Source organism: Heliangelus exortis, chromosome 15 (genome assembly GCF_036169615.1).
Source record: "Heliangelus exortis chromosome 15, bHelExo1.hap1, whole genome shotgun sequence".
NCBI lineage: Eukaryota > Metazoa > Chordata > Aves > Apodiformes > Trochilidae > Heliangelus > Heliangelus exortis.
Window position 1 is genome coordinate 10,427,346 of NC_092436.1, and position 15,806 is coordinate 10,443,151.

The following is a 15,806-nucleotide window of genomic DNA, read 5'->3' on the forward strand; positions in this document are numbered from 1 at the left end:
TTGTGCTCAACAGGTTTACTCAGACTGAACTCTTAAATGCTCAAGAAAAAGGCACAGATTAAAAGAGACTCGGATGACTCTTTTGAACACAGCAAATGAGATTTTGTTTATAAGAAAAAAAATACTGCTATGAATTGTATGGGCTGAAAAATTAAAACATTCTTCCCTGTTCCTAATTATTTGCCTTCATTAAAATGAAATTTAAATTAAATTGTATAAACATATGAAATAAAGTCTCAGTATTAGGAAGTTTCTCTTGTTTCTTCTATGTACAAATCTTAGTATACAATTTTTACTTTTCATTATACATTTACTACATATACTCTTTTCCAAACTGTGTGAGAGCAACTGCAAAATATGCGTTTCAAGAAAATGCTTTGCATTCAGAAAGAATCCACCTGGGTTTTTTTGGCCAGCAGCGCCAGTCAGAATTCAGGAAGAGATGACAGGGCAGGGTGAGCATCCACTCAAATGTAATCATCCTCCACGGGTTCACCATTGACATCACAGTAATGGATGAAGATGGCCACCACACGTTGGAATACACCTTTCTTCATCTGGCGTAGTTCAGAGATCTCTTCTCCTATTGTTTCCATACAGATGTCTGCAGACAATTGTCCTTTCCTTCGGGGTGCATAAATAGTAGCTGTGGAAGGCAGAGAAGAATAAAAACTAGAATCCTTCCTATAAAGAAATTTGCAGGCTCAAGTTCTTTGAACAGATTAAAAAATATTACTTACTTCTCTCATCATCCTCAAAGTCATATCTGGCATAGCTGTTTGGCTCTGCTGTCCTCAGTGATCTCAGCCATGGGAAGTCAGTAATCATGGAGTAAGGGGCACCATCCACAATGCCTAGATGACAGACAAGATGAGGATATGAAGTGGATGATAACTCTCCTGCAGCATAAGTACCCTTCACAGAAACTTCACTAATACAGACCAGTGACTTTAATGCAGAAAAAGCACATCTCACTTCAATTCTCCCACTCTGTGCCAAAGGTTCTCCACTTTCCTCAACAGAATTACTATTCAAGTCTCTTGTAACTTGTTGCAAAGTTACTTATCTTGGCAAGAGACTGATCATCAACTTTCAGCTCTTTATTAATACTCACCTTCTAGCGTGTAAATATCTCGTCCCCAGGGGTATTTAGTGTATTTCTTCAGGTCTTCATCAGTTCGTGTAGCTTCAGGGAAGAACTCATATTTAATAAGCTCTCTAGAGAGAAGGAAGATATTACAGCCAGTAGTGATAGGAAATGTAAAGGCAGGAGGGAATAAAACTAAATGAGAAATCCTGTTATACAACCTTTCTTTTAATGAGTCTGAATCCATAGTAACAGTCCTCCAAGACCCTCACACAAACTCAGTATGCAATCCCTTCACAGATAATATATATGGCTTAGACAAGAAACCAATTAAGTTACCATTTAAGTATATCAAATTTTTGTCTGTAATGACACATAGCTGCAACTAAGCAAAACTTCAAAAGTAAAGCTGTTCTCTTTGTCATTTTAGTGAAAAACTAGGACAACAATAATACTGCTTTAAAGCAGCTGGATAAGAGCTACTGTACACAATTCCCATGGGAATTTTTGCTCCTTGGTAAGGAGCTTACCGAGATTGCACATCCATCTTCCCCACAAAGTAACATTTTTTTGGGGGGGGTAAATCAGTCCCTTTTTAAAGAAAAGATACTTGTCTTCAGACTTAAAGATATTCCTCAGCCACCCAGGCTGCTTCAATGTTTAATTCCACTACTGCTGGATGGAAGAGAACTGGAGAATTCTACAGTTTTCTTCATAGGGTTACGTTTATTTAATCCATGTTTTGTATTAGATACATCTTGACACTGAAATTCTGAACTTCTAGAGTTCAGCTTTCACCACTCAAACCTTTTTAATCTGGCTAACAGGATACAAAAGTCTAGAGCTTGACTGAAGCTGTAGTTGCTGAATCAGGATTGAATACCTTTTCTGTGAAGTTACTGAAGGGCAAGTACTCACTGGTTGATATTTGCTATGGTGTCCATCCAGCTCCGGATGCGCACCTTATTGCGGACGTTGGGTGGGTTACTGAATTCATGAATTATGCAAATGTGGTAAGGATAAGGGCCACTAAATATCTTTTGTTCGAGAGTCAACGTATCAACCTGTGAAAAGCAGCAAAGATTTGTAACCAAGAGAGAGATGTGATTTTAAAGTCAAATCCCCCAGATTTTGGGGGAACTTGTCAAGCAACAGCACACAATCAAACATGTGGTTAAACTGAATAAGTTTCCTGATGTAGTTTTGCAAATTAATTTTCTTGAGGAGGGGAATTTGACAGGAAATGTCTGTTTTTTGATGTGTTTCACAACTCCAGTTTGTAAATAAAATTTATTAAACACAGTGGTCTAAGCTGCATTAACTTTCTCAGAATTTGTCTCTAGCTTAGGGGGAGTGGGAAGTTTTTTTGGTTGTTTTTGTTTTGGTTTTTTTCTTCCTAATAGTCTTACCACTGTTCTCTAAGAGCTAAAGCAAGACATCTGGTTTCAAAGAAAAGCTGGCTTCTCTATGAAAACCACCTTCTCTCATTGGTCAGGCAAACCAAGCCAGAAAAAGCACTACTTTGCATGAGAGAAGCAGCATCACAGTGTAATACAGAATACTCCGGATAGCATCATAAAGTAGAAAAAAAAACCATTCTAGATCTTACATTAAGCCCCCTTAATTACTCATGAAATGACCTCAATACCTAACTAAATGTCAGTGCTCATACCTTCTACATGTAATCTGCAGCAAGAAAGGGTGGCTCCAATACCACAACTGTTTTGCAACAGTTTTGCAACAAAAGAGAATGCAGCTTTCAGTGAAGTATTCAAAACTCTAACTGCTGTAACTAAATCCAGCAGGACATGGGCTAAAGATTGAAGATACATATGTCATGCTTTTTGCTTATACATTACTACAAGCTGACTTAGTAGCACCCAGGTTCTTGCAGTTAATTTTAGTTATTTAGTTTGAATTACTTCAATACATCATGATTTTTACAGAATCTTCAAAAGCAATGAATCAGTATTGTCCAAGTTCCACACTCTGCACTAAAAGCCTTTAACAGGGTGAAATTTTAATGAGCAGCTATCCCAAAGTTGTGTTATTGCAGCATTTATATTTCTTGCATTAATTCAGAAACATGTGAAGCCAAAAGTGCTGCAAGAATACAGAAAGAGCAATGTTGGCAACTGTATCAATGTTGGTTGTGTACCTGCTGCATCGGACGAAGATAAATGATTCGGTTCCTTTCTGGTGGCATTCTGAGAATCTGATCCAGAACCTGATCCATGTTTAACTTCTTGCACTGGGCATAGTCAAACCGATTGACAACTGGTGCATTTTCTACTTTTAAGTGTTTCAATACCCGGCACCTTGTAGCTAGAAATCAGCAAACAAACTTATTAAAGCATAATATAATACTGAAAATACCTTCAGAGCCTCCTGTCAGAGATTTTCAAAGCCAGTGGCTTCAAAAAGGTGGCAAGCAAGTAATGTAAGGAACAAACATTTACTGAAGTAATTTGGATAGCTGGCAACTTAAGTATCCTGAGGACATAGACTGCCCGTTCATTTCTTCCACATTATGATCAAACTTTGTATTTGTGAACCTGTAAGAAGAGTATTTCTAAAAGGCCACATCAAATTTAATCTAACAATAACATTTTTCTCCGTCCATTTCCTTTCACAAAGCCCCCTGGAGTGGTCTGTAGATTGCCACAATTAAAAACCACGGACTTCAAAATCAGATCAAATATTGTGAAATCACACAATGAAAAATAAAGCTATTTCCTTTCTAGTAATGCTGCTCATGTAATCAAAATTTAGTTCAAGATTAATTTATGTTCTGAGAAGTATTGTGGAATAAAGAAAGAACTTGTTTATTCTCTGGTAAGTAGAGATACCTCATTTCAGAAGAATAAGTGGTTTTGGTGCAGATGTTGCACAAACCAGTAAATGACATGCTTCAATTCAGTAGTCACACAGTCTGGAACGTGCATCTAACACAGCCTAAGAACCATAATTTAAACCAGATTTTTATCATGTCAAGGAGGAAAGTATCATCACATCAACTGATCAATCTATGGAAGCAGGAAGAAATGAGAGCAAAAACAAGATACTCATTTGAGTACTCAAATGAAACTCATTTCATCAACTTCCAATTATTGTATTATCACTCTTTGATAAATATCTCAGCCTCCTAACTGTCACATAATTTCATCTGTTGATTTTCAGGTATTAAACTTTATTAAACTTCTTACAAGTTACAAGGAAAGGGGCATTCAAATAGAGAGGCAGTAATATTTGGTGTCCTAAGCATCAGTCTGACACATAGCAGAATAGCTGATGACTGTAAAGAAAGCTGTGGACTGTCTTCAGTTCTTTCAGAAATTTCTAGTAATGCCAGATGGAAGAGGTACACATGACATTAACTACATACCATGTATGAACATCATTTTGGGGCAGTCTTTTAGTACCAAATCTGTTATTCCACAATTGGTCAGGGTAATTCCAACTAGGTTTTTGGATTTCAAAGTCAGAACCTGTTGAAAATTAAAAAAAACCAGAAATAAACTATAACAATCTATGACAGCAAAGAAAAAAAAGAAAAAAAAAAGAAAAAGATACTGAATTTTAAAAGATAGTGCCAGGTAGAGAAGGATGTTAACTGGATACTAAACAGTATAATATAGCTTCTGTTCACAACAGGTATTTGAGAATACTAGGCTGCTATATATTTTTATGTTTCCGTAACCAGCAGTATCTTATACTTTCTTTTCAAAAATAAATGCCAGAGAATTTTTTTTCCTCTGCACACACTGCCTGGAGTAAGGAAGGACTTCATGCAGCTCTGTAGCCACGAGCATCTGACAAACTTCGAGTTTAGCTTCAGCTTATACTTTGCTCTTCTCAGGCAGTGAGAGTATCAGGGCACCAAACAGAGAAATTTCCTGCATGTGGTTAAGACCACAGAGAGCAACAACAAAAGTTATAACTCATCTGGCTCTGCAGAGAAGACAAGTTTGAATAATTACATCATTGTTCATTAGCATCCCCAGCTGGTAAACCTGTGGCAAGTGAAGAAAAAGACCTTACTTGAACATGATCATCTTCAATAACCGGGTCACTTGTACTTGTGGACTTGTCAGCTGTCCTTTTCCTCTTTGTGGTTTGCCGGGGCTTTGGCTTAGACACCTCTGGAAATAGGAAAACAGATTTTTTTTTTTTCCTCTGTTTGCATTTCAGGATAGCAATAGAGGCATACCCTAGCTGAATATGTTCAATAAGAACCACCATTTATTACATAATCAGATCAAAATACCTGTCTGGCTTGAAAACAACTCTTTCCTCACACAAAAAAACCCCAAACACTTCCAGGTTTGTTGCTCAGAGTTATTTACAGTAAGTTACTTGGTGGAGGAAGTTGGGCTTTTTAAAGGTGAAAGGAAGAAATTCTGAACCTACAAGTTCAACATCACAGAAAGATGCAGAGCCAAGAGAAGAGCAGAAAATTAATTGTAAGGTGACACTTGGTTCTCTGCAGCAAACAACATTCTTAACAAATACAAGAAGCAAAGTGGCTTTCACATTTTAAATGGCAGAAATAATATCAATTTACTTGAAAGTCTGCTCTTTGTAACTGGCACTAAGATTTTCCTAATACTGCCAAGGATGACCACATATAAAATACTTAGGAAAAAAGTAAATAATACAAGTTGCTTTTTCCTCCATTTCATGCACCAGTGTCATAAAATTCCTGTTTAATTTAAAAGATGAGGCTTTGAAAAAAAATTATGATAGATAGAATCACCCTTACATTCTACAGTAAGAAAAAATACCCTCAAATTTTCAGTACCAGATCAAAACAAGGAATTTTTTATAACTTAAGCTTTAAATTTTTTGTAAATTAAGCCCTGACTTTTTTTTTTCATTAAAAAAAAATGTGGTATGTTCACCAAGATTCTCAATCAAGATGGAAGTGTAAATATTAGAGACTAGATATGAACTACTCCATTCTATACTGCCATTACCATTTTAAAAAATTTCTTTTCCTACTTAGCATCATCAAATCCCAACAATACATGTAAACTATTAATTAACATGTGACATTCAGTGGGCCCAGGAGCTCTAGATTTCAGGTTACTTTAGGGGATCCACGGGATGAAAGATGTAATATTAAGTACCAAACTTGTGGCACCCATGAATCATCATCCCCAGGGAACTTTTGACAGTTCCCAGAGTATCTATACATAGTGAAACACTTCATCACTACATTGTAGGAAAAACTTTCCAATTTTGTTTAAAATAATTCAAGGTGCAGCTCAAGGCCAAGAAAACTTTCCAGAAGGTCTAATATAACATGCAATTTAAACTGTGAAAAGACTGCTTCACTACAAATGAAAACTAAAAGTAGTTAAAAAGGTTAAATGAGGTTAAGGAACCTGGAAAAAAAAAAAATAAAATCAAAAAACCCACAACAAAATCTACACACTCAAATCATCCTTTAGCCAGCTAGCCTGTGGTAATATTGCTTTAAAATTACACCATCTTTAGTATTTGGCTTGTTCCCCTGTTTAATGTGCATAAATAATTTGAGAGAAAAAAACCCAAAATTCTACTATTAATCTCAGGTTTGTTACAGAGGCCAAAAATCACATGTCACTAATGCTAGAATAACAGAAAGCAGACATATTCAAGCTACAATTTTAGACTATTTATGGAAAAACATTTCCAACTCTGTAACAGAGCACTTCCAGGCTTATGTTAACGAGTGGTATAACCCATCCTAGAGAATAAAAGCACTGTAACAAGCAGGAAGAAGAAGCCTCACTGTTCTATGCATTAAACACAGATTTAAAAGACAAAAATGACACACTGAGTTTCACATTCTGTCTGAAGCATCAACTAGTGTCCGATGCTTCAAAGGGGAAAATAAATCCATAAAGACCTACGCATAATTGTATGGAGCTGGGAAAACAGCTCTGACTTGTGCAGGCTAAATATAGGAAATACTGAAACATTATCACAAGCAGAAGGTATCTTTTTTCTGACTAACAACTGAAACATGAAACCAGAGATACTTTCAGAAAGATATCCTAGTTTTAATACTTAGATGTGATTGACTTGGTGTTTTGGTAATGGATCAGGACAGAGGAAATATTTTCTTTCAATTTTTTGTAGACAAGCTACTTGTCATAATGGAGCAAAGCAGAAAAGGTATTTTAAATTTTATAGCAAGATCATTTTTTCAATCTGAGATGCATCTAGGTACAGAATGATATCCTAAATGATTCAGGTTTCACTGACACTTGGGAACATTATGATACACTGGAAAGACACTAGGACATACTGTGTTGGAATCATTCCATATTAACAAAGATAAGAATTTGCTACCAATCTCTTCTGCCTCCAACACATACAGTTCTGTAACAAGCATGTTTATTCTCCAGTTTAATTCTGCTTGCCAGGTATTTTCAGCAAAGAATCCCAGATATACGATATTTATAAAGTGTGCTATGCCACATTAAGATTATTATTTTAGAAAGCAAGTGCATTTGGAAGAAATAGCAAGTTCCCCTCTCACATCTCTTTTTTTCCCCTCTCCCAACATTTCTGGCTTCATTCCAGCCTCTCAGGACTTTATTTTATTGTTTTGTTTGTTGCATGATGTGAAGCATGAACCTATTTAATAATTCTTTAACAAATTTGATCACCACACCTTATAACCTTGGAAGTAGAATCCAATAAGCAGGTGCACAAGCTTGGCTCAATTCTAATTATGGCTTGGTTTATGGGTTGATAAAGTCAGTTATTAACTTTCGCCTTCTTGCTAGGGTCTGAGCGTACCTGCTGTCTTCTTCCTTTTAAAGGGAGAATTTTAATGGGAGAGACAGTCTTATTTTTCAATGAATAACAGCCTTTACAGGAAGAGAGAAGCTGCCAAAAGAAGTTGCATTTGGTTTTCAAATGAGTAAATCAAACACTGTTTAGTATGTTCGGGTAACACATACAGAAATACTTGCATGGAAAAAAAAAAGCCACGGGCACTCTCAGAGAGATCTGTTATTTTACCTGGCTGTGGCAGCAAAGTCAACCATTGCTGTTCCATCAACATTCTGACCCAATTGGTTTTAAATTATTAACCAATAAACTTCACTTTTCACTTCGGTATTATCTGTGGATGTTCTGGTTGTTCAATACTGTTTCATGCCAGTAGAGTAGTTTAATCAGAAGTACATACATGCATGTAAACCATACCTGACTCTGACACCAGTGGGACATGGGACAGCTTGCTTCTAGCTCTTGTTAGTGGTCGGCGAGGATACTCTTCTCTACACTCCATCTCACTGCTCCGTTGCTGTGAGCCCTTGCTCTCCTCCTCAATGGCAGACCCACAGGCACTCCCACTAGTCCTCTCATCACTTGCCCCTCCTGGAGGCCCACAGTTTGGCAGAGTCCTAAGTGCAAAATCTGAGCCAGTGCTGTTTGGTCCATTCCTGCAGGCTCCACTTGTGGATGGGCATTCCCCATCACAACACTCACTAGTCCTCTGTTGTGGGTCCTGTGGCTTGTAGCAGCGACACCTGGAACAAACAGAGCTCTCCTCAGTCTCCCTCTCGCTGGAACCTTCACTTTTACAAGGTGAGCAGACACACTGCCTGGATTCATCTCCAGTTGCTGGGCTAGTGCCAGCAGAGTGGCTATTAGCTGTCTGTGCACAGTCAGGACTAGGAGAAACAGCACTGCAGGAGCTGGATGTTGCCGTCGATCCTGTAGCATTACCGCAACCTGGGTAAGAATCTTTGCTTTTGTTCCTCTCAGGCATGTCACTTGCTGCTTTCATGTCTGCTTTAATTTGCTCACTTGTAACTTGACAACCTTTCTCACAGCTGCTTTCCTCAGTATGGAACTGCTTTGTCTGGCCCACTTGGCTGGCACTACATCTCTTCCGCAGGGGTGTTTTGCCTTTACCGCTCACTGGAGGAGTGAAGTGAGAGAGAACTATGAGACAACCTAAAAACAAACACTGAGTGCTATTCTTGAAGGGCTACTTAAAACAGAAGGCAGCCTAGAGGCCAATGAGGAATCTTGGGAGGACCAAGCTGCTACTTAGATCTTAAGGGAGTTAATAAAATTTCTAGCAGTTACCGAATCTCTCTACTGTCTTGTAGCTATTTCTGTAGTGATGTGCTAGGGCGTTTGTCAGTAAATGAAATACATGTTTGCCAGAGAGTCTAATATTTCCACAGAGCAGCTGATTAAAAAAGGCTAAAGCACAAAGATATGAAAACCACACTGATAATAGGGCTCTAATTTTCTTAAATATGAAGAATAAGTTTTGGAAATTAAACAGTAATGTAGGCAGAACTAAAGTTTATGCTTTCAATGCAACCCTTAGCTCCCCCTCCTGGGTATAGAAAGTGGTGTCAGTAACATCAGTTAGTTTAGAGGTGAATAAAAAAAGCAGAGAATTGTGTACAAATCAGAACTGGAATTTAAGAGTTATTGTCTTAAGCCTCTCAGCTAGTTACACTAAACAAAGTCTGAAAAAACGTTACTGGCACTACAAAAGTTCATGCAAATTCTCTCCAAACACAGGCTATTTTAATTCTCAAACCAGAACTGACATTATGCTCTAAGCACAGCACTCTGCAGGTTTCCAAGCTGAAACTACCAGTGCCATTGAAAGATCCTAAAATTACAGGGGACTGATGTGTAGGGAGCATGCTAGTTATAACAGGAAGAAAACTTGATCCACTGCAGCTTTATTTTTGTCTTACGCTTTGCAGAAACTAAACCCAGTACATTTCTCAGTCCTTCACAACCCAGGGGTTTTATGTTAGCTGCTCAGCTAAATATTCTTTAAGGCTTAATACTGCATGAACTTCATCTGTTGATTACACAGAGATTATAATTTGACTTTCTTGCATACATATGAAACTGCCACACTTAGAATACAAACTACAGGGAAAAACTTGTCATCCCTACTGCTGGAAAGGCTGTACAACAGATGGCATCAAACCCGAGACTTGGAGCCACAAGTGCTGCTTATAGCTGTAAACTCAAACATCAGGGAATGTCCTTTCTATGTAACTGTAATTGTCATACTACCAGGAAGTTCTAGGCCTCTGACTCTGAATGAGTCATAATAATATAGTAGCACTACTTCATATACATGTACATACGTAGTAAGCACCAATCAGAAATGAAGATGACAGCACTGAGCACCATCCTGAGAATTCTAACCAACCTCCAAAGCTCCCACCAAAGTAAAGGGTGATGCCACAAGGCCCTTGAGGATCAGAAGGTGGCTACAGATCTCATCCATTTGACCCAGAAGTCACATTTTGTTTCAGCAGCAATGATTTGACAGATTAATCATATTGACAACATAGCTGCAAATTTGGCTTCACAGAAATGATAAATTCTGTGCACTTGGCAGGTTTCTGCATGCAGTGCACACTGCTCTTTGTGTTTCTGTACAGCAACTGCGTGACTTCAGCTGAGATATGCAGCCTTACACCTGCATTCTAGATTTGTAAGAGCAGAGGCAAACAAACAAGCATGCTTGTCACAAAGCTAGAAATAAAACTGAACAAGATGGAAAGACTAAAGGCTTAAGGAATAAATTTTGCTTAACAGTGCCCAGGAACCCATCTGTTCCACACCTGAAGGTTCTCTAGTTTCCACTGGATCTCTGCTTTTCTCTTCTCCATCTGAGAAATTCTGTGCAATACTGTTAGAGATGCAGGCTCTTGAAGTCCCCATGTTTTCTTCCTCATCCTCACTGTCTGAATCATGGACAGTAATAGGTGCTGCTTTTACAACAGGCTGAATGCCACTTGGTCCTGAAAACAGTAGAAGAATGCCAGCAGTTCTTTAAAAATAAGCCAAGCGTGGATTAAAAGGCTGAAGACCTTTTAGAACTGCTTGAAAAAATGACAAGAAATTAATTTGGTTCAATTTAGCCACCCATTCTGTGACTCCCTAAGATAAAATTCAAATAAGAGAAGAGCAAAACACTGCATTTCAGCATTAAAGCACTCTACTTTACTTCGGAAGGGGAAGAGAATCCCAATGTAAGACAAAACACAGCTTTTCTGTAACATTTCTCAGCTTCAGAACAGCTTAAACATTCTTCCACAACAGTACAAGAAACTGCACAATCAAGTATTAAAATCTCCACCACAAGGGCAGTTATGTCAGTCAACATCTGCAATTATCCTTCTAAATCCCAACAACAGAAATGGGAGGGAGAAGCATGAATTACCAAGCTTCAGTATAAATGTGCTTTGTTAATTACCTCTGTTATTAACCAAAGGCTTTTAGCCAAATAACAATATCTGCCTAACAACAAGAAACAAACTAACAGTTATTCAACTGCATTTCAGGAGTTACCTTGAAAAAAATGAACAGATCCAGCATAGTTGTATATTATTGCATGTTGTTAGCATATTTAGTAGAAAATTATGCTGTCCAGCAAACAGTAACTATAAAAGAAAACAAGACTGCCTTATGTCACTAATGTGTGTCACTAATTATGTCACTAATACAAATTAGCACTGGAACAAGTTGTTCTGGCTTGAAAAAAAACTGAGAAGAATTCACATGCTGCAGGGAAAGAAGGCCATTGATAGCATCAGAACATGACAACCTCATTCAGATCTTCCAAGTCTTTTATTATACTGTGCACAAAAATAATGTTTTGAGATCAAGATACTTTGCTCCATAATCAAAAGAAAAGTCTGTTTTACAGTCCCCAGCTGAAAACAGAATCAGTTTGTTCACAGCAGTAAGCTGTGTAGCATCATTACTCTGAACACACTGGACAATCCAGTTGAAGAAAACCATCCAAAAGCAGACTTACACTGAAAAATTTAAGCCCTCAGGAAATGGATATCAAAAGGTAATTTCTTTCTAAAACCAAAGTTACCTGCTTGCTCTTCATCAACCTCCATAGGAACAACAGCCTGGCTGTGAGCTGGGACCTCATTCTGGCCTTGCCCAGTAGCTTCTTCCTGTGCCACCTCCTCCATCTCATTCAGTGCTGAAAAGATTAATATAAGGCCAAGAAGAAGAAAAAACAGAGTCCATTAGCACAGGAAAAATTCAACTATCACCCACACAGAATCACCAAGAAATAAGTAACTGTTGTCTTCATTACTTCAGTCAGTCTCAAGGTTGCACAAAGTCTGATTTTTTCCTACATCTCTTTAGCCAAGGCCCCAGCCTAAATTCTGGAGTTTAGTTCTCTCAAATTTTCCATTCCTCCTCAGAAGTCTTTTTCTACTGCAGTGAGCAATGTAACAGGGATTTACAAAGTCTTTCCCTCCAATTACCTTTTCTGGAAAAGTTTAAAAATATATCTGACACTGTGATGTACTCTCAGCTCTGACCTAAGGAGCCCAGAAAATACTTTACACTTCCACAGACAGTACTGCGCAGAAGCTCTACACTGATTACATCTGTACAAACACAACAAAATTCAATTATTTATGTCAGTAACAGTTATTAGCTAAAATACAAAGAACTTTTATCACACAGGTATGAAGAGGTGTGCAGACAGCCCTCAAAAAGGATTAAGGAAGCTACAGAATCAGTAACAGAGTGATAAGCTTTCAACTTGTATTTGTATTGTCTATAGGACCCCACATAACTGGCAATGCAAATAAAATCTGGTTCACAAAGGTTCCACAAAGGTTCTAAAATCTACAAAGGTTCATAAAGATCAGAAATCACCCTCAGCTGCAATCTGCTGCTCTTCAGCTTGACCATCTTGCCGCAGCTCATTCTCTTCGTTCTGGTCATTTGGGTGTTGGTGATTGTTGTGGTGGATGTTTGGATTATTGTTATTCTGGTGGTTATTGTTGTTGTCATTGTCATTGTTAGAGTTCTGATTGCTGACTAGGGCAGATGAAACACCAATTCCTGTGCCTGCACTTAGGCCCACACGAGCACAGCCCTGAAAACAGAGAGCAACTACTGAGATAATGTGACAGTGTTTTCAGATTTTAACAACCATGCCAACAGAAAATGAACTCCGTCAGTACCATCTAGAATAGCAGAACCACATGCACATGAAGAACAGGAATATTGTCTCAAATACTTCCTTAAGCCACACGTTGCAGAGCTCCATCTTAAGACTGGCTACCCAGAAAACTTACACTTCCCTGTTAAAGTCCTAATGAAAGAGAACTCCTAATGAAAGAGAATCTTACTCCATTAAACTGTGTTTCATTTGCTATGACATCTTATTATATCAACACAAACAGCAGGTTATATAGTCCTCCCAGAACACAGTAGCTTGAAGATAGGATTAACGATCAAAGAAAGCAGTTTTTCACATAGGAAGTTTTCCTTACTTTACAATACCTGTTACAAAGATTTCTGCCTGTGTGGGAGAGGGGGCAACATGAAGAAATAAAATTCCTAAGCTTTAAAAGCACTCCAGCAGGGGAACAGTGCCCCCATTTCACTACAAGAATAAAAGCCCCTTAGTATTGTAAACAGATCCCTAAGCATGAAAAAAAAACCCATACAAAAACCAGTAGCAAAATGAAGTAGCAGAAGGCACTGACAACAGCAAAAAGCAAAACCATACCCTGAAATACCCACCTTTGGAGGTTCACGAAACATCTGGTCCAGAGAAATAAATTCTAAGCTTGGCAACAACTCAATGAACTGACTAAAAGAATCCAGCTTAATGGCATGGCATCGCACCAGGGTGAGGTCAACAAGTCGGGTCCACCTGGAATGATCTGTGGAAGAGACACATTTCCTGAAAGGTTCCTATCTCACTTCTTTTTCATTATACACTTGCCAGCTCTGAGGGTGGGAATCTTCTGTATCTCCATTCTTACTGTTACCAGCGTCATTATGGTTCCTAACCAACCATCATCCACTGTACTTACTATGAAATACAACTTAAAACAGATCTATGAGCAGATAATTGTTTCAATATCACAGCTATTCATATACTATCTCTATTCTATACTATCTCTAAAGTTTCAAAAGGGTGCAATACCTGTGATCCAATTATTTGGGTTATGTAGATGTGGGCAGTTATAAATGACGAGATACTTGATGCAAGAAAAAACTTCATTTACAGCTTTCATACCAATATCTGTAATTATTCCTGGATTTTCAACCACATCAGCCAAGCCATATTTTACCAAGTCTCCATTTGTCATTTTACCTAAGAAAAAGATAGCAGTGAACACACCAGTAAATTTCAGAAACCTGCCTTTTATAGCACAATTTTCTAAGTCCTTACTTTAGTCCAATTTAGCAAAATGAATGAGATGAATTACTTCAGTTCAATAGAGCTGAGACTCAGTAAGAGTTTTGGGAAGCAAAGAGAAACATTTTGCTATATGAGATCAGCAGTCTCAACATGGGTACATGAATATGCTTTTTAATCACTCTTAGAAAATGATTGAAAACATGTCAACTTATTTAATCCTTGTACTTGTCAAATAATTTATGCATATAGAAAATGCCATACACTGTAGTAAAAACTCATCAACATATCCTAGATGAAGAGTTTCAAACTGTGGAAATTCCAGTTCAGCCATCTTCAAAGCAGAAAAAACACCATCTTTGGTCAAGGAAGGCTGGATCCTCACTTCATGCAACCTGCATGAAAGAATTGTGCTTATGAAAAGGCATGCCAAATACAATTGCCATAGAAATCACTCAAGAAGATACTCTCTGGTAGTAAAATGAAAGTATTATTTCAACAATAGCAAGATTAAGAGGATATTTATTGTATCTTTATGGCAGTATCTGACAGTTACATAGCAACATGGGAGTTGCAAGACTATCAGCAAAGCACTTTTTACATACAGGTCTAAGCGGGTGGCTTATGACACAAAGTGATGCAGAAGCAGACATAACTCCTTATTCTAACCAGAGAATAGTCCTGTCATATCAAGTTTAAATGTTTACTCCTTAAACTGTTGAAAATTGCCGTTTTCTTCACATTTTTGGACTTCATTAATAAGATAATATATTTGAAGAAGGGGGAGAGAAAGACCTGAAGACCCATACCTTCGTGCAGCAGTTATGATGAGGTAGCCAAGATCCACTTCAAGTGCATTCTTGCAAGCTCCAAGAACTATAGTGTGCAAATTCCTAAAACCACCTGACAAACAAACAAAAAACCCAAAACATTCCTTCATTTCCATCACAGACCAAAACTTTAGACTTACACATTTCCACTAGTGTTGTCTTGACAAGTAAATTAGCAAATCAATAAAACACATAGCTCCTCTCCAATCCTGCTAATTCTGCTTACAAACAAATGCAACTGGAAGGTTAGCTTAGCAGTAAAGACTTAATTGCAGTTAAAAGATCAAAATCATACCCAATACAGAGCCATATTCAGTAACATAGGCATAGTTTCAAGCTTGATACCATTAAAATCTTAAACAAGGACTTGCTATGGACAAAAATGCTAAGCTTTGCATGCCTCCAGATGCATGAGATGTTTTTGTATTTGTTTGTTTCAAGCATGAGGACTAAGAAGTTTCATACCTGATCTCCAGCTATCTTCTACCACATGCTGGATAAGTCCTCCAAGAAATGGAACACGAACAAGTTCTAAATGTTCCAAATTTCGAGCAGAAGCCAGGCCTGTCACTAGGGGAACATACTTCAAAGAATTTGTGGGTCCTACATAGAACAAACCAATACAGACACAGAAGGTTGTTCACTTAGAGACATTGAACAGATCATGTTAGAGAATCAGAAAACATCCACATATATCCATCTA

General features: G+C 37.8%; 1 protein-coding gene across 4 annotated transcripts in view; it reads right to left on the minus strand.

Annotated features, from left to right (window-relative positions):
* The window catches only part of FBXO38 (F-box protein 38), a 22,015-nt gene continuing 6,209 nt past the window's right edge, over positions 1 to 15,806 (minus strand). For 3 of the 4 annotated variants that reach the window (XM_071759200.1, XM_071759204.1, XM_071759203.1), the window contains exons 7-22: positions 15,569 to 15,706; positions 15,083 to 15,176; positions 14,538 to 14,668; positions 14,058 to 14,228; positions 13,649 to 13,791; positions 12,773 to 12,995; positions 11,967 to 12,080; positions 10,702 to 10,881; positions 8,291 to 9,010; positions 5,129 to 5,229; positions 4,473 to 4,575; positions 3,246 to 3,412; positions 2,006 to 2,151; positions 1,115 to 1,218; positions 741 to 854; positions 1 to 646 (exon numbers count right to left, since the gene is read on the minus strand). In XM_071759200.1, coding sequence (XP_071615301.1) covers positions 468 to 646; positions 741 to 854; positions 1,115 to 1,218; positions 2,006 to 2,151; positions 3,246 to 3,412; positions 4,473 to 4,575; positions 5,129 to 5,229; positions 8,291 to 9,010; positions 10,702 to 10,881; positions 11,967 to 12,080; positions 12,773 to 12,995; positions 13,649 to 13,791; positions 14,058 to 14,228; positions 14,538 to 14,668; positions 15,083 to 15,176; positions 15,569 to 15,706 — 2,828 coding nt within the window. In that variant the 3' untranslated portion in view covers positions 1 to 467. The remainder of the gene's footprint in view (positions 647 to 740; positions 855 to 1,114; positions 1,219 to 2,005; positions 2,152 to 3,245; positions 3,413 to 4,472; positions 4,576 to 5,128; positions 5,230 to 8,290; positions 9,011 to 10,701; positions 10,882 to 11,966; positions 12,081 to 12,772; positions 12,996 to 13,648; positions 13,792 to 14,057; positions 14,229 to 14,537; positions 14,669 to 15,082; positions 15,177 to 15,568; positions 15,707 to 15,806) is intronic. The other variant, XM_071759201.1, reaches the window with a different exon arrangement.